The sequence below is a fragment of the Haematobia irritans genome, chromosome 5 (genome assembly GCF_050003625.1).
Source record: "Haematobia irritans isolate KBUSLIRL chromosome 5, ASM5000362v1, whole genome shotgun sequence".
NCBI classification, from domain to species: domain Eukaryota; kingdom Metazoa; phylum Arthropoda; class Insecta; order Diptera; family Muscidae; genus Haematobia; species Haematobia irritans.
Window position 1 is genome coordinate 8,361,126 of NC_134401.1, and position 20,125 is coordinate 8,381,250.

At 24.7% G+C, this 20,125-nt stretch overlaps 1 protein-coding gene across 3 annotated transcripts in view; it reads left to right on the forward strand.

The window, feature by feature from the left end:
* The first annotated feature begins 279 nt into the window (after nucleotides 1–279).
* Ehbp1 (Eps15 homology domain containing protein-binding protein 1) overlaps nucleotides 280–20,125 on the forward strand; it is a 94,731-nt gene continuing 74,885 nt past the window's right edge. Inside the window, exons 1-2 of one of the 3 annotated variants that reach the window (XM_075309062.1) lie at nucleotides 280–451; nucleotides 9,590–10,124. In XM_075309062.1, the coding sequence (XP_075165177.1) occupies nucleotides 10,012–10,124 (113 nt within the window). In that variant the 5' untranslated portion in view covers nucleotides 280–451; nucleotides 9,590–10,011. The remainder of the gene's footprint in view (nucleotides 452–9,589; nucleotides 10,125–20,125) is intronic. The other 2 variants (XM_075309060.1, XM_075309061.1) reach the window with 2 other exon arrangements.

Sequence of the window (20,125 nt, forward strand, 5' to 3'; positions counted from 1 at the left end):
CATTTTATTACATTCAAGCCAGGGATGAGAATTGCAAGTTCTCAAATTGTTATGCCCGCTCTTTGGGTAGTTTGATTCTTTATGGGTTTTAATGGCAATACGCATAGATTTGGAAACCACTTTGTTGATAACAAGTTGACCAGCAGTACAAAGGCGGCATGTAAGCGAAGGCGGTGTTACACAACGCCAGTGATGGAACTTCTCACATTTGATGGGCAACGCCGTTTGAGAAAAGAACTGACTGCGATTTCATGTTCCAGAGAGAGAGACAACCCATCACTGAGCTCAGCGGGAATGTATTTTTTGTCTGCTGCTGACAATTTTAGTGAATCGAAGTATTTTGAGTTACACAGTGAGACTAAAAGTAAGCGGTCGAAGAATTCGTGAGTGTGAAAATTGATAAACGGGAGCCAAACAACTGGATACGGATACTAATATATTATAATAAAATGTACGATATGTTGGTGATATTATAAAAAAAATAAAATAGTTAAATAAACATGTTAATAAATATTAAATGCTGTTTTTGTATGGACTAAAAAAAAACAAATTTACCCATCAACATATTGTGTTCTCGCTCTAACACATTGAAAAGAAGCAAAAATTGTGCAAGGGAACAAAAACAAGAATTAAAGAATGAAACACAATAAAATATTTTTTTGTTTTGTGGAAATATAAAATATTGATAAAAGAATAAATAAATAGTGTTTTGCTTGCAAAAAATTTTAATCAAAGATTAAAAATTTATTCTTGTATGTGAAAAAAACAACAGTGACGTCATTGTTTGGTAGTCTAGCAACAAAAACTTACGTCTGTATTGAAAAGAAAAAAAATGAGATATTTGTCATCGCCCATTCAACCATCAATAAACCAAAAAAAGGGGTGGTGGGGTGGTATTTGTGTGTATGAAAATTGTTTTGCGGAAAGTCGCTGAGACTTCTTTTTAGAAAGTTATTGTTTATTTATAAAAGTGAAATGGAAGAACATCGTTTGCTTCAAAGAAGTCTGGAAATAGAGTTGATGTCATTTTTCTTCGTTGGTGGTGGCGGGGATCCATAGTCATTGGTCAAAGGTCACAGAAGTTCAACCAACAACAGTGTTGGCTAGACAACAAAGACATTTTTCTTGTTTTATTATTAAAATTAATAAAATTAAGTTTCTTGTTAAAAAAACAAATGCATAAAAATCAAAACCAACCGCTCTCCTACATTCATAGATGCCATGGCAAATCAAGGTTGCTTTTATATATTTGCAAGGAAAGAAACATTGTGGTTTTTATTGTTTATACAACAACACATGGGAAATTAATACAACAAACCAGCTGAAGAGATGGTTCTTTTGTTTTTGTTGTTGTATAGCTTTTTTACATTGGGCAAAATAAGAGTGAGAGTGGTTTTCTATTAACGGGTGTGAGAGAGTGTGGGGTGTTTTGTTGCAAATGCAAAACAACAACAACTACAACAAATAGCCACAAAAATGTATGTATATACACACAAACATAAAAATTGGCACATGACAAGGTTGCTGCTTGCAACAAAATCAAATTTGTTGTTATCTATTACGCTGTTACCTACAGTTGAGAATGCTTTTTGTTTTTTCGTTTGTGTGACCCTATTTATTTGGTGCAATGACAAATTCTGAATAGCCAAATAGGAGGTCAAGAATAAAAACCAAAGACAATTAAAGAAGAAGACATGAATTGGGCTTTGATAGTGTTAGTGCTAAGAACCAGAGATTAGCCCCATACTTGTAGGAAAAGCGCTTCGAACTTACTGGTTTGATACAGACAATTTTTATTTTGCTATTTTCTCAAAAGTTCCTGCCAATTTCTGTGTCGTTTGCACTAAATTATTAATTAAATGTTTCATGAAGTGTTTTTGTTCTTTTAAAAGTTAAAAAAATTGCTAAAATAAGAGAATTAGGTTTTGTTACGAATGCAAAATGAAAAGAGAAACCGAAAAAAAGTTGCAACTTCTCATCGAACATGTATGGGGCTAATCTCTGGTTCTTGAGAAAAAAGAATAACAACATGCCGAATTCATGTCTTCTTCTTTAATTGTCTTTGATAAAAACTATAATGTCACAAAAAAAACATATATAAAAAGAAAATAAATAATAGTAATAATATTTACTAATTTTACAATGCAATGGGATTATTAATCGGATAAATTATCAACATGTTTCTGCAAAGTATAGCTGTTTAATCATAATCAACTAATGAAGAATGCTATTTCGAGGAAGAATTTCTTTATGACTTAAATTACTGAACTGACTATTATTATCAATCCATTTTGAATCTGATTTCACCCAAGATGTTCTCTATGATACTGAACAGACTATAATTAACAATTGGAGAGTGAGCATCGACGGTCACATTTGCCCATGAAAAATTAATCGGGCGGTCATTAATAGGCCTAAATTCTCATTAGTCGACCCCATTAAATAAACACAATTTTTCACAAATTCAACAGGAACGCACAAAAATGATCAACAAATTTTTTTCCACTTAAAATTTTAATAGAATTTTTAATAATATTCAAATAAACGTTTAATTGAGTCAACAAATATTTTAATTAAAACGAAAATTAATCATAAAAATAAAGATATCAATAATTTTTTAATTGGACCAATTAATTTTCAATTATCATGATTGATACTATAATTTCTATGATTGAAGAAATTTCAATTAATTTCTTATGGTGTTTTCCTTTCTGAAAAAAGTGTTTTGCCTTCATTTTGTCTGTACAGAATGCGCATTTTTAAAATGTTACCAGCAACCTAAAAAAATGCTATCATTTCAGCGGGCAGAAAAGAATTCAAAGAATGAAACAGGGCAATCGCAGCACTCTCGTTTGTTGGCAGTGCTGAAAATGCCCGTAATTTGCCTCTATGCGTGGCGCTATTTTCACAACAGAATTCGAAGCCTTTTCGCACTTTTGCCAGTTTTTTTTTTTAGAAAAGAACCTAAAATGTACATTTTCCGGGCAAAATGCAAAAAAAGTGCGCATTTTAACAAGAAAAGAAAACGCCATTAATTGAAGACAAAATATTTTGTTCTATGTGTGCAAGCTGTTTCGCGTTTAACTTTAAATGCTTGGGGTAAGATCTTGACCTGTTGCTTTTTTTAACGGGATATATTCAGATTTTTAGACATTTGAATGTCACTGAGTATTGAATGAGTTGAATTGGGGATTTCATCTGATGAACCAAGAAGAAGTTTTCGTCCACTCTACTCGAAATAGAATTCTGCCCAGTAGAGTTTGTCATACATACATTTTTTGAGTTTGAAAACTAAGTGTGATCGTTCAAAAGTCAATTTCCTGCTTGTCATATGTTCGTCAATCTTGGTTAATAAAATTCTAAAGAAAACGATATTCCACTTAAAACCATATCATATTGCCTTTGAACATGCATGGACTAAGTTATTATCTCTAAACCCCCATGTGAAGATTTATCTTACATAAAAACATGTGTTGTGAATATGAACACATACTGTGGGTGGTGGTTGGCTTGCTGGGTTTCATGATATAAAGCGTAAACGAAAAACAATGAATAATAATCTTGATATATAACATAACCATAACAACTGATAGTTGTTATGAGGCTCAAATTCGAACAACAAAAACAACATCGAAATAAAGAAATTAATGCAAAGCAAAAATAAAGCGTTTGGAATGTGCATATCATTATCCACTATTAGTTCTACAAATGCGACAAAAACTAAGGAGAGAGATTAGTGAGAGCGAGTTCATAAAGCAATAACAACAAGAACAGCAAATAAATATTCTAATGATATATGGCAATTCCTATGGAAGTTTATCTGGGACCTAAATGTTTATCATTGCAATGCACAATAATTTAAGATTGACATATGTGATGTTTTAGGTCTCTTTAATATGAACAAGCGTATATATATCAACCACATATAACAAACACTGACAATGCAAAGATCTACTAATAAATCCTTAAGGCTTAGGGTGTTGTTATATTTGTGAGTATTCTATTGTTTGTTTCTAACCTTGTCTCATTACCATACGCACACATCATTGGACATTTGAGAAAAAGAGAGACAATTGTTGAGATTAGATTGTCAGGTGACAACATCTATACCTTACTGCTAATAACATAAGCATTGAAGACTAAAGTGAGAACAAACCAAAAGTATGATAATTTGCCAGCAAGCTATGCAAATCCTTGAAGGTGTATATGTGTAAATAATAGTTGAACATTTGTATGGGCCTGTCTGTAGCTTATCATCAACGAGTAATAAAGCAAAAGTGTGAAGATCATTGTTCAGAGAAATTAAGGTGGATATAGGCAAATATATTTGCATGAACATGTAGTAGTTTTTACTGGTACAGGATTGCCAACTTCTTTTCGGAATTTTATGCAATGCTATTTATACAGATAAAACCAAACACAAAGATACTTTAGAAGGGAAATTGGCTTGCGTCGCACCAAATGTTGCATTGACGGCGATAGGTTCATACATGTTTGTAATTTTTCTATTTGCATTTTTTTTAATGAAAAATTTAATTTTTTAAATTGGACTATATTAAATATTGTGCTATATACAACAAAAATACATTTTCGCGCTTCTTGCAAGTTATTTCCAAATCGTAATTTCTTTTTATTTACATTTTAATCGTCGAACCAAGCGCGTAAACTACAAGTAAAGACCTAGCGCCGTCAATAGTTTGTTGTCCTTAGCAGCCAACTTTGTAACTTCTCATCTTCTTCTCTTCTATTGTCTTTGGTTAAAACTAGCTTGCAAATATAAATAATAAATTGACTTTTCTTCATCACGTCGACATTTGGTGACCTTGGAATTCGTCTAATTGACTTTTGATGTTGGCCAAAATCATTTGTAGCGACATTAGATGTCCATAATTGTCCAAAATTTACTTCATCTCATGTCCACTGATAAAACAAAGTTTTTAACGTTCCTAGGGATATACTTCTGTTCTGCAATCCTACATAATTTCATACATACAATGATGCTAAAATTGTAAATTTGAGATGGCAACTCTTTATGAAGGTGAATATATCCATCTTCTTGCCTCTTCTCTCTTGTTATGATTATATGGGTATTCACTTCAGATTGAATGACATTTTCCTTTCTTCCATCTGTGATGATGATGCAAATGTTGCCTGAATGTTGTTGTTGATGGTTTATACTAAAATCTGGACAAACTGGTATTATAATCTTTTTGTAATTATGTTGCATGAGGAACATATGTGTTCGGCTAGGGGGGTAGTATGATCGGAACGGTTATTAATTTTGTTAAAAGTTTTATATAGGGTCAATAGTCAAATTTTAGGATTAGAGTGATTAGTTCATCAAGTTTATAGCCAGACTGGAATGGCTATGGGACGAAATTAATCGACCTTATTTCTCGCCATGTCTAGTACCATAAAAAAAGATTGTTCATGCACTGGAGATACATGAAAAGTGTGTAAGAAAATGTAAAAGGACGTTGAGGAGCCAATTTTTTTATAAATTGCGCAAAATATTAGGCCCCTAAAAATATTAGAAATTTAATCTGCGACAACATGCCATATTTTTTCAGACAATAACTAAACTTCTTACGTATTTGATTTGATGTAAAAATTTTAGAGAATTTCTTGTTTTTCTTGTATCATCTTATATTGATTCCAGACTTTAAATAATCATTAGTTGACAATTTTCATGATTTTTCTCATACCAAAGCATATCATACCTCATTCCTAAATTGATAACCGGTTTCTAAAGCCTTAATATGTTTGTTTTTCAAAAATAGTTTATTGCTTTGGTTATTTTTTTGGCAAATGACAGAAAAGTGGCCACAGGATATAAGTAGGAGCGCATGAACATAAATGACGACAGGTGGACTTGAGACAAACATGGATAGGGATTTCAACCAAACTGAAAACTCATTTATCTAGGGCATGTCTACACATTGTATATGACCTTTTTTGCCAAACAAGAAAAGAAAACCAAATACAGCATCCTTTTGTCGGTTTATTCAAAAATATTGTTGACAGGTACAAAAACACCAATGACGATAGCACGTACCAAATGTATCCATCTATGGAATGCCTATTAAAAGGATACCATATATTTGAAGGCTTGCAGTACCACTAAGATGCCAAATATGATTTATGACCTGTAAAAGATTTTCTTGTCCCTGAGGAGGGGATTAAATAAAATCTCGCGGTGAGATTTTATGTGACTATGCCTTGAGGAATACACCTGCTGTTTTATGTTAAATGAAAAATTCAATGAATTGTTATGAGTTTGTAAAATATTGTAGGGCAAGAATTTTTATTACAATCGATTGAAACTCGGTGTGTGTGATGCCAGTTAACGTCCATTAACTACAAAAAGAAAAGCAAAAATTGGGCCATATCATTCAATAATTATATATATATAACCAATCCCCAGTTTCTACTTCTTGGGCCTTTTGAAGTCGCGTACATCGGCCAATCCTCTTGGTATGTGACAATAGTATCCACTTTCTTAAAACAACATAAAAAATGGTCCCCAACCACGGTTGCCACCGTTGGTGGTAGAATTTTACCAAAACTGGTAGATTTTCTATTGGTTGGTAGATTGGTAGAATTCTTGGTGATTTGGTAAATTTTCCAAAATATTCCTCTCCAACTAAGAGGTACTCCACAAATTTTCCATAAAAATAATATTTTGGCAAAATCTTTTATAAAAATAAAATTTTTAACAAAATTTTGTATAGAAATAAAATTTTGACAACATTTTGTATAGAAATAAAATTTTTACAAAATTTTCTATAGAAATAAAATTTTGACAAAACTTTCTATAGAAAAAAAATTTTGACAAAATTTTCTGTGAAACTAAAATGATGACAAAATTTTCTATAGAAATAAAATTTTGACAAAATTTTCTATGGAACTAAAATGATGACAAAATTTTCTATAGAAATAAAATTTTGACAAAATTTTCTATAGAAATAAAATTTTGACAAACGTTTCTAAAGAAATAAAATGTTGACAAAATTTTCTATAGAAATCAAATTTTGACAAAATTTTCTATAGAAATAATATTTTGACAAAATTTTCTATAGAAATAATATTTTGACAAAATTTTCTATAGAAATGAAATTTTAACAAAATTTTCTATAGAAATAAAATTTTCATCAAATTAAAATATTGACAAGATTTTCTATAGAAACAAAAATTTTGATAAAATTTTTTATAGAAATAAAAATTTGAAAACATTTTCTATTGAAGTAAAATTTTGGCAAAATTTTGAAAAAATTTTCTATAGAAATAAAATGTTGATAAAATTTTCTATAGAAATAAAATTTGGACAAAATTTTCTAAAGAAATAACATTTTGACAAAATTTTCTATAGAAATAAAATTTTGACAAAATTTTCTATAGAAATAAAATGTTGACAAAATTTTCTATAGAAATAAAATTTTGACAAAATTTTCTATAGAAATAAAATGTTGACAAAATTTTCTATAGAAATAAAATTTTGGCAAAATTTTGGATAAATTTTCTATAGAAAAAAAATTTTGACAAATCTATTTCTATAGAAATAAAATTTTGACAAAACTTTCTATAGAAAAAAAATTTTGACAAAATTTTCTGTGAAACTAAATGGTGACAAAATTTTCTATAGAAAAAAAAAATTTTGACAAAATTTTCTGTGAAACTAAAATGATGACAAAATTTTCTATAGAAATAAAATTTTGACAAAATTTTCTATGGAACTAAAATGATGACAAAATTTTCTATAGAAATGAAATTTTGACGAAATTTTCTATAGAAATAACATTTTGACAAAATTTTCTATAGAAATAAAATGTTGACAAAATTTTCTATAGAAATAAAATTTTGACAAAATTTCTATAGAAATAAAATTTTGACAAAATTTCTATAGAAATAAAATTTTGACAAAATTTTCTATAGAAATAAAATTTTGGCAAAATTTTGGAAAAATTTTCTATAGAAATAAAATTTTGACAAAATTTTCTATAGAAATAAAATTTTGACAAACGTTTCTAAAGAAATAAAATTTTGACAAAATTTTCTATAGAAATCAAATTTTGATAAAATTTTCTGTAGAAATAATATTTTGACAAAATTTTCTATAGAAATAATATTTTGACAAAATTTTCTATAGAAATGAAATTTTAATAAAATTTTCTATAGAAATAAAATTTTAATAAAATTTTCATCAAATTAAAATATTGACAAGATTTTCTATAGAAACAAAAATTTTGATAAAATTTTTTATAGAAATAAAAATTTGAAAACATTTTCTATTGAAGTAAAATTTTGGCAAAATTTTCTGTGAAACTAAAATGATGACAAAATTTTCTATAGAAATAAAATTTTGACAAAATTTTCTTTAGAAATAAAATTTTGACAAAATTTTCTATAGAAATAAAATGTTGACAAAATTTTCTATAGAAATAAAATTTTGGCAAAATTTTGGAAAAATTTTCTATAGAAAAAAAATTTTGACAAATCTATTTCTATAGAAATAAAATTTTGACAAAACTTTCAATAGAAAAAAAATTTTGACAAAATTTTCTGTGAAACTAAAATGATGACAAAATTTTCTATAGAAAAAAAAATTTTGACAAAATTTTCTGTGAATAAAATGATGACAAAATTTTCTATGGAACTAAAATGATGACAAAATTTTCTATAGAAATGAAATTTTGACGAAATTTTCTATAGAAATAACATTTTGACAAAATTTTCTATAGAAATAAAATTTTGGCAAAATTTTGGAAAAATTTTCTATAGAAATAAAATTTTGAAAAAATTTTCTATAGAAATAAAATTTTGACAAAATTTTTTATAGAAACAAAATGTTGACAAAATTTTCTATAGAAATAAAATGTTGACAAAATTTTCTATAGAAATAAAATGTTGACAAAATTTTCTATAGAAATAACATAACAACCATGTCGGAAACAGCCAATAAGTAGCTATTGCCCCTATTTAAACTGAACCTTAACTGAAGTCCTTTAATATATAGACCTAGAATCTACAATTTTTATATCTAACGACTTTTAAACTATTTGTTTTGTTTTATTTATATTATATATATTTTAATTTATGTAATTCGGATCCTCCCTATTATACAGATATAAGTAACTTGAAATTAGCTATTGCCCCTATATAAACCGATCTGTAAAAAAAGTCTTTTTTATAGATCTGTAGTCTACGGATTTTTTATATAATATAGGGTTATTGTAATTTTAGATTTTTAATTTGTTTATTTCGGACCCATCCCTATTATACAGATATAAGTAACTTGTAAAATGTATTTATTCAACATCTACTCAAGATGTAATATTAGTTAAATTATATGTTATTTTAACCTTGTTTATGGTCATTGACTGGCTATTATTACAACGAGAAGGGAAAATCACCTCAGACCTCTTGAATAAAAATTATCTTGAAGAAATGCAATGAAAAATTAAATAAAAATCAAAACATGCCAACAAAACAGTCAACAACCAATGCATTGATATACCATATATTTAATTTATAAAAAATACAAATAAAAAAACATATAAGTAATATATAATTTTTTGTTTCTTTTTTACAGATATTGTGTGTATATGGTGAAAAAGGTGCTTGAATAACGCCATAAAAATGTTGTGCGTTTTCAAATAAAATTTAATAAATTATGTAAAAATTAAATCCAAGCAAGAAATCGCACAAATGTTTTAAAATTGAAAAAAATTTTTGAAATAAAAATGTTTTAAAACAACAAAATTACACAAAGAAAAAAAATCAGCAAATAACAGAATAATAAAAAAAATTTTGCAATATAAAGAAATCTTGTAATTTGTTCGTAAGCTCCGGAAAAGGCAAAAGTTTTTTTTTCTAGTATTCAATTCGCTCGTGTGTGTGATATTTGTTGTGCTGTATAGAGCACTTGTTGCGTGGAATTGTTTATTGAACACTTCAAACCGGAAATCCATCGGACAGAGCCAGTGTTAGAAATCTCCAACCATTTCCTCCATCATGCCCGCCATGGGTAGTGTTTGGAAGCGCCTGCAGCGTGTTAATAAACGTGCTGCTAAATTTCAATTTACCGCTTCATATCATGAGCTACACCTCGAGACCACAGCCAAATGGTGAGTAATACCTTAATTTATTTTTGTTTTTTTTTTGTAACTTTTTTTGCCATATTTGGAAGAAACAAAAAACCGAATGCTTTTCTTTTTAAATCGGAATTTAATTACCATGAATCTAATAATATAAACATGATTTTCATGTTGGTGCAGAGTTATAACAAAAACCAATGAAAGCAGAAAAAAATATATTTTGAAATAAAAAGAACTACAAAATAGAAAAAAACTGAAGTATAGAATTTTGCCAAAAGCACTGTCTTGGGATTATCTATGCAACGTCTGTTGAAATGTTAAATTAATCGCTTCTGCGCCAGTTTTGCACCACTTCCGGATAACAGTTACCACTCGAGCCAAGAAAATCTACCAAAATTTGTAGAACATTTTACCAAAAATATAGCAAAAAAAAAATTTGTAAAATTTTATTTCTATAGAAAATTTTGTTAGAATTTTATTTCTATAGAAAATTTTTGCAAAACTTTATTTCTATAGAAAATTTTTGTAAAATTTTTTTTCTATAGAAAATTTTTGTAAAATTTTATTTCTATTGAAAATTTTTCTAAAATTTTATTTCTATTGAAAATTTTTCTAAAATTTTATTTCTATAGAAAATTTTTGTAAAATTTTATTTCTATAGAACACTTTTGTTAAAATTTATTTCTATAGAAAATTTTTGCAAAATTTTATTTCTATAGAAAAGTTTGTCAAAATTTAATTTCTATAGAAAATTTTGACAAAATTTTATTTCTATAGAAACATTTTGCAAAATTGTATTTCTATAGAAAATTTTTTCAAAATTTTATTTCTATAGAAAATGTTGTTAAAATTTTATTTCTATAGGAAATTTTGTCAAAATTTTATTTCTATAGAAAATTTTATTAAAATTTTATTTCTATGGAATGTTTTGTCAAAATTTTATTTCTATAGAAAATTATGTCAAGATTTAATTTTATATAAAAGTTTGTTCAACATTTTATTTCTATAGAAAATTTTGTCAAAATTTTACTTCTATAGAACATTTTGTAAAAATTTAATTCTATATAAAATTTTGTTCAAAATTTTATTTCTATAGAAAATTTTGTTAAAATTTTATTTCTATAGAAAATGTTGACAAAATTTTATTTCTATAGAAAATTTTTGTAAAATTTTATTTCTATAGAAAATTTTTGTAAAATTTTATTTCTATAGAATATTTTGTCAAAATTTTATTTCTATAGAACATTTTGTCAAAATTTAATTCTATATAAAATTTTGTTCAAAATTTTATTTCTATAGAAAATTTTGTTAAAATTTTATTTCTATAGAATATTTTGTCAAAATTTTATTTCTATAGAAAATTTTGTTAAAATTTTATTTCTATAGAAAATTTTGACAAAATTTTATTTCTATATAAAATTTTGTTCAAAATTTTATTTCTATAGAAAATTTTGTCAATTTTTTTTGTATTTTTGTTAAATTTTTTTATATAGCATTTTTTTACAAAATTGTATTTCTATAGAAAATTTTTGCAAAATTTTATTTCATAGAAAATTTTGTGAAAATTGTATTTCTATGGAAAAAATTTCCAAAGATTTAATTCTATAGAAAATTTTGCCAAATGTTTCTTTCTATAGAAAATTGTTTCAAAATTTTATTTCTACAGAAAATTTTGTCCTAATTTTATTTCTATAGAAAATTTTGTCAATTTTTTTTTTCTATAGAACAGTTTGTCAAAATTTTATTTCTATAGAAAATTTTGACAAAATTTTATTTCTATAGAAAATTTTCGTAAAATTTTATTTCTATAGAAAATTTTCGTAAAATTTTATTTCTATAGAACATTTTGTAAAAATTTTATTTCTACAGAAAATTTTCTCAAAATTTTATTTCTATAGAAAATTTTTGCAAAATTTTATTTCTATAGAAGATTTTTTTCAAAATTTTATTTCTGTAAAAAATTTTTTCAAAATTTTATTTCTTTAGAACATTTTTTCAAAATTTAATTCTATATAAAATGTTGTTCAAAATTTAATTCTATATAAAATTTTGTCAAAATTTTATTTCTATAAAAAATTTTGTTAAAATTTTATTTCTATAGAAAATTTTGGCAAAATTTTATTTCTATAGAAAATTTTATTAAAATTTGATTTCTATGGAAAGTTTTGTCAAAATTTTATTTCTATAGAAAATTTTGTCAAAATTTAATTTTATATAAAATTATAATATATAAACATGATTTTCAATGTTGGTGCAGAGTTATAACAAAAACCAATGAAAGCAGAAAAAAATATATTTTGAAATAAAAAAACTACTAAATAGAAAAAAACTGAAGTATAGAATTTTTTTTATTTCTATAGAACACTTTTGTAAAATTTTATTTCTATAGAAAATTTTTGCAAAATTTTATTTCTATAGAAAATTTTGTCAAAATTTAATTTCTATAGAAAATTTTGACAAAATTTTATTTCTATAGAAAATTTTTGCAAAATTTTATTTCTATAGAAAATTTTTTCAAAATTTTATTTCTATAGGAAATTTTGTCAAAATTTTATTTCTATAGAAAATTTTATTAAAATTTTATTTCTATGGAAAGTTTTGTCAAAATTTTATTTCTATAGAAAATTATGTCAAAATTTAATTTTATATAAAAGTTTGTTCAAAATTTTATTTTTATAGAAAATTTTGTCAAAATTTTACTTCTATAGAACATTTTGTAAAAATTTAATTCTATATAAAATTTTGTTCAAAATTTTATTTCTATAGAAAATTTTGTTAAAATTTTATTTCTATAGAAAATGTTGACAAAATTTTATTTCTATAGAAAATTTTTGTAAAATTTTATTTCTATAGAAAATTTTTGTAAAATTTTATTTCTATAGAAAATTTTTGTAAAATTTTATTTCTATAGAATATTTTGTCAAAATTTTATTTCTATAGAACATTTTGTCAAAATTTAATTCTATATAAAATTTTGTTCAAAATTTTATTTCTATAGAAAATTTTGTTAAAATTTTATTTCTATAGAAAATTTTGTCAAAATTTTATTTCTATAGAATATTTTGTCAAAATTTTATTTCTATAGAATATTTTGTCAAAATTTTATTTCTATAGAAAATTTTGTTAAAATTTTATTTCTATAGAAAATTTTGACAAAATTTTATTTCTATATAAAATTTTGTTCAAAATTTTATTTCTAAAGAAAATTTTGTCAAAATTTAATTTTATATAAAATTTTGTTCAAAATTTTATTTCCATAGAAAATTTTGCCAAATTATTTTATATTTTTGTTAAAATTTTTTTATATAGCATTTTTTTACAAAATTGTATTTCTATAGAAAATGTTTGCAAAATTTTATTTCTATAGAAAATTTTGTCAAAATTTTATCTCTATTTATGAAGTACATCTTTGTTGGAGATGAATATTTGGTAAAATCTTCCAAAACATCGCGAATTCTACCAATCTACCAAACAGTACAAAATCTACCATTTTTGGTAGAATTCTCACAACTGTGGCAACCGTATTCCGGATCCAAAGAGAACATGTCCACTAGTTTTTTGGCGACGCTTTTTTTGCTGGGTTTTCATTAAAATTGAGCCAAAGAAATTATTATCTTAGTGCAATGTTCAGTAGTAGTACAGTAGTAAAGTCATTAAATTAATGAACATTTTCATCATATTTATGAAATTATTCATTAGCTGAATTTGAATAACAAATTTCGTTAATGTTGCAAAGCTTTTTCTATTTGATTGTCCTTATTGGTTACTGTTTTCAGAGCACATCAAAAACCTACGCAAAATTAAAATTTCCATGCTACTCATCGACAGAGAAGAGTCACATCCTACTTATCATTTAATAGTAAGTAATTACCTCCAAGTTTATGGTATGGTAATGGAAGTCTAATCTTGGTCTTTATAGATAGCTTCATACTCACTTCCAGAGACGACCTCTGTACCGAAAAACCTCATCTTCCCTATCCTCTCAATTCTTCCGTACGTTCCCGCTCTTTCTCTCTCTATATTTTTACATGAAGTTATAGTTTCAGTGATTCATAGTCGTTGGCTTGATATGGTCTACTGCTAGTCAGTCAACCTCAATTTAGAAAATTGATTTTTTTTTTATTTTCATGACGAATCAAATTGTGTGTTGGATCATTTTAAGCGTAGACCAAGCACTCTACCAAACAAAGAGAAGTTATTCCGTATGTGGTGAGGTTAGCATTGTCAAAAGCCGGAACATGGTGATGATTTTTTTATTGTGACATAATTTGCTATGTTGTTGGTATTCCAAATGGGTTAATCGGACGACAAGCTACACCTATGGATTTTACGAATTTCTCTTATTCGTGGTGAAAAGTTCTAGGTTGACTTTTTAATGAAAGAACATAACCTATTTACCGATAAATAAGGTTCCCTATTTCCTTAAGATTGATCCCCATCTTTAGCCATTTGTCCTCAGAGGAGCTGTGTCTCCAATTTTTTTACAGGCCATATTTTCAATTAATTTTTCGTTTGACAATATATTTAATCTAAAATAAAATTTTTAAATACATTTTTTTTTTTTAAATAAAAAAATTTTTAACATTTGTTTTAATTTTTTGAATAAAAGTTCTTGCTATTCTTTCTAGTGTATTCCAAAAATATCACTACGATGTTTATGAATTTGCAACTAAAAATTTTTTAGTTTCAATTTAAGCTATTTTACTTTTTCGCTTACATTCAATCATTATCAATCCAATTCCATATACACTGAAAAAAACCTAGTTAAACTAACGATAAATTTAACTTATTTTTTTTCAAAAAACTTATTTGTTTGTAGTTAAATTTTACTACTTTTTTCGAAATTTTCCACAGCCCAAAGTTAAATGTGTCCCATACCTTCAATTTTCGCAAGAGGAAGTTCATTCTTAGCATAAAATATTTTACGTTTTTTTCAGTGTAAGTCTAACGAACCATAGACGCCTATACAAAATACTCGTGGTTATCTCATAGTTAGGTCCTAGATTTTTTGCACTTTTAGACATGTGTTGAAAACAATAGCTTTTTGACTTACATATACCCCCAGCTAATAGAGGGCATTATTATGAATATGCTAATAATAGAGAGCACTCGTTGGAGTGAGAGGAAAAAAAAACAAAACAATAGTTAGGCACGTTTACTAACAATATCAGGCAAAATAGATGAATGAGATTTTCAATATTTCCAGACCATAAGTGTTTTTGGCCCATTGTTTCCGTTTTGGTAAAATCTATGCCATCATAGTCATCATAGAGATAGATACAAGTGGAGTCATCTATGATGCAAGACCATCAGCGGTAATCAAAAGCTCTACAAAAACAGAGTGTCAGGTTTGAAAAACCAAATGTTTGTTGTGGAGAAAAAAACAACGATTGATCTGTCTGTCAGTCAATCAGTTCGTCACTTTAACCATACGTAACGTCTGTCTATTAACCTCCATTGCAATAGACAAACAACAATGTGGTTTATTGATATGGGACCCTATGGTTCGAGTGGAAAACTTATTGCTCTGGAAAAAAACATCTAGTAATTAACGAGTATATATATATTTTAGTTAAAGTTCATTTAACAACACTTGATTCTATTGAGGTTACTTGATGACTTCAGAGCACGTTGGTAGAAATCTACCAAAAATTATAAATTACCATGGAAATAAAATTTTCTATAGAAATACAATTTTGACCAAATGTTCTATAGATATAAAATTTTGAAAAAATTTTCTATAGAAATTAAATTTTGATAAAATTTTCTATAGAAATACAATTTTGATAAATAATTCTATAGAAATAAAATTTTTAACAAAATTTCTATAGAAATAAAATTTTGACAAAATTTTCTATAGAAATAAAATTTTTAAAAAAATTTTCTATAGAAATTAAATTTTGACAAAATTTTCTATAGAAATAAAATTTTAACAAATTTTTCTATAGAAATTAAATTTTGGCAAAATTTTCTATAGCAATTAGATTTTTACAAAATTTTTTATAGAAATAAAATTTAGACAAAATTTTCTATAGATATAAAATTTGGACAAAATTTTCTATAGAAATAAAATTTTGATAAATAATTCTATAGAAATAAAATTTTGATAAATAATTCTATAGAAATAAAATTTTTAACAAAATTTTCTAAAAAAAAAAAAAATAAAATTTTGATAAAATTTTCTATAGAAATAAAATTTTTAACAAAATTTTCTATAGCAATTAGATTTTTACAAAATTTTCTATAGAAATAAAATTTAGACAAAATTTTCTATAGAAATAAAATTTTGACAAAATTTTCTATAGATATAAAATTTGGACAAAATTTTCTATAGAAATAAAATTGTTACAAAATTTTCTATAGAAATAAAATTTTGACAAAATTTTCTATAGAAATGAAATTTTGACAAAATTTTTTATAGAAATAAAATTTTAACAAAATTTTCTATAGAAATAAAATTTTAACAAAATTTTCTATAGAAATAAAATTTTGACAAAAATTTTTATAGAAATAAAATTTTGATAAAATTTTCTATAGAAATAAAATTTTTAACAAAATTTTCTATAGCAATTAAATTTTTACAAAATTTTTTATAGATATAAAATGTGGACAAAATTTTCTATAGAAATAAAATTGTGACAAAATTTTCTATAGAAACACAATTTTGACAAAATTTTCGATAGAAATAAAATTTGGACAAATTTTTTTATAGAAATAAAATTTTAACAAAATTTTCTATAGAAATAAAATTTAGACAAAATTTTCTATAGATATAAAATTTGACAAAATTTTCTATAGAAATAAAATTTTGATAAATAATTCTATAGAAATAAAATTTTGATAAATAATTTTATAGAAATAAAATTTTGATAAATAATTCTATAGAAATAAAATTTTGATAAATAATTCTATTGAAATAAAATTTTTAACAAAATTTTCTATAGAAATAAAATTTTGACAAAATTTTCTATAGATATAAAATTTGGATAGATATAAAATTTGGAGATTTTCTATAGGAATAAAATTGTGACAAAATTTTCTATAGAAATAAAATTTTGACAAAATTTTCTATAGAAATAAGATTTTGACAAAGTTTTCTATAGAAATAAAATGTTTAACAAAATTTACTATAGAAATAAAATTTTGATAAATTATTCTATAGAAATAAAATTTTGATAAACAATCCTATAGAAATAAAATTTTGACAAAATTGTTAATAGGAACAAATTTTTTTTGTAGAAATAAAATTTTGACAAAATTTTCTATAGAAAAATAATTTGGACAACATTTGCTATAGAATTAAAATTTTGTATAGAAATAAAATTTTGACAAAATTTTCTGTAGAAATAAAATTTTTACAAAGTTTTCTATAGAAATAAAATTTTTAACAAAATTTTCTATAGAAATAAAATTTTGACACAATTTGCTATCGAAATAAAATTTTGAAAAAATTTACTATAGAAATAAAATTTTGACAAAATTTTCTATAGAAATAACATTTTGACAAAATTTTCTATAGAAATAAAATTTTGATAAAATTTTCTGTAGAAATAAAATTTTGATACATAATTCCATAGAAATAAAATTTTGACAAAATTGTTAATAGGAATACATTTTTTTGTAAAAATAAAATTTTGACAAAATTTTCTATAGAAATAAAATTTTGACAAAGTTTTCTATAGAAGTAAAATTTTTAACAAAGTTTTCTATAGAAATAAAATTTTGACACAATGTATGGAAATAAAATTTGACAAAATTTTTTATAGAAACAAAATTTTGACAAAATTTTCTATAGAAATAACATTTTGACAAAATTTTTTATAGAAATAAAATTTTGACAAAATTTTCTATAGAAATAAAATTTTGACAAAATTTTCTATAGAAATAAAATTTTGCAAAATTTTCTATACAAATAAAATTTTCATAAAATTTTCAATAGAAATAAAATTTTGCCATCCTTTTCTATAGAATTAAAATTGTTGACAAAATTTTCTATAGAATTAAAATTGTTGACAAAATTTTCTATAGAAACAAAATTTTGACAAAATTTTCTATAGAAATAAAATTTTGACAAAATTTTCTATAGAAATAAAATTTTGACAAAGTTTTTGATAGAAATAAAATGTTGATAAAATTCTCTATGGGAATAAAATGTTGAAAAAATTTTCTATAGAAATAAAATTTTAGTAAAATTTCCTACAGAAATAAAATTTTGACAAAATTTTCTATAAAAATACAATTTTGACAAAATTGTCTATAGAACTTAAACAGAAATAAAATTTATATTTTTCTATTTTTTTCTAATGACTTAACATCACGAAATCATTCCGTGATGGTAAGTCATTATTCTCAAACATACGGTATTGCTGGGGGTATGGTAAAAATGCTCTTGGTAAGCAGCCTTACACCTCAATGACTTACCCATGCTTTGATTGGTAGGGATTAAATCTCTCTTTCAATTTTAAAATTAACTTATATTTTTTTTTAATTAAAATAGTTTTGCTATAGTTCTTTTTGTAAATAACATTTTACAAAAAATTTTCCTCAAACACCATATGCCTATAAAATGGCAGAATTTAATTTTATGTTTTATCCACTTTTGCTTTCTATCAACAAGAATTTTCAAGTTCTGGCTATAGTAAATTGCTGCTGTAGTGCAATATGCAATACGTTACAAATAGCTGCCTAAGTTTAAAGTACATCCCAATTTAGTGCTGTTGATGCCATTCATTTGGTGCCATTGGTAGTGGCTTGTGGATGTGGAGAAATCAAATAGATACGCTATTCAATGCAGTCTGTTTATTGGACTGGCTGGCGGCGGAAGATTCATCATTATTGCATTCCCTCTAATTTTTATATTTTGCATCAAAGAGTAAACAATGTAAATCTTTGTAGTATTATATTTTCCTATAAATATTTTTTGTTTGTTTTTTTGCCAAAGCATGTAAATTAGTTTTCGTTTGGCTTTCTCGAGATTGTTTGCATCTATATGTATATATTTTTAAATCTTTTACAGAAAACGTAATTTCCGATAAGGCGCTAGCGAAAAAAAAAACAAAAATAACAACATTTGTAATAAAACATTGAAATTAAATGAGCTTGTTGGTCTATTTATAGGATTGTAGATTGCCGCTAAGGCAATTGAAACAAATAAAATTAATACGAAATTAAGAATGAAAAACAAATACAGAGAAAATACTATATCATATATACATATTTGTTTACTATAAAATATGAAATTACTGGAAATTGTTATCAATTGAAATTAATTGTTTTAAAACCAGTAATTTTAAGATAATATTACACTTCAAAAAAAAAAGACAACTACATTTTCTAAATCTAATTTGAATAAAAGCACAATATTGGAAGAGTGACAGAAAATTCCGAGTATCATATGGAAATTTTGTTTTGTTTGGGACTATAAACATTTAAATTTTGCTTTATTCCATGGAAAAATAGTTTACATCTATTGTAGCAATAAAATAGGGTCCTGCGTAATATTAAAAGTATTTTTTTATGTTTAGAATAAGCACACATTTTATTCTTTGTGTGAAGAGTTATTGACACTATCAAAATTTAAAATTATAATGATTTACGTGGGAAAACAGCGCCACTTTAAGGTAGACACAAAATATGGTCATATTTAATCTGAACAAGTATGTATAGTTTGGTAGAAAAATCTTCGTTGTATTAACGAAATTTGTCATTAAAATAGAGTTAATTTCAAAAATATAATGAAACTTTTCAAATTATTTACTTATTCTATCTAAACTGATTAAGCTTTTAAAAGATGTTGAAAACCTGCGACGTTTGTTGGATATAGAGTTATCAAATATACACCATATATTCTTACTTCTTTCTCCATTATTGACCTTGCTAAGCATATTTGTTCATTGACTTTGAAAGTAATCGCAAAGATATACAGATAATGAAAAAAATATCTACAAAATACAGTGAAGTATGATAATTTCATAAATCCACATTGATCAGCAAACATAAATTAAATAGAAAATGTCAACAATTGGCGTCAT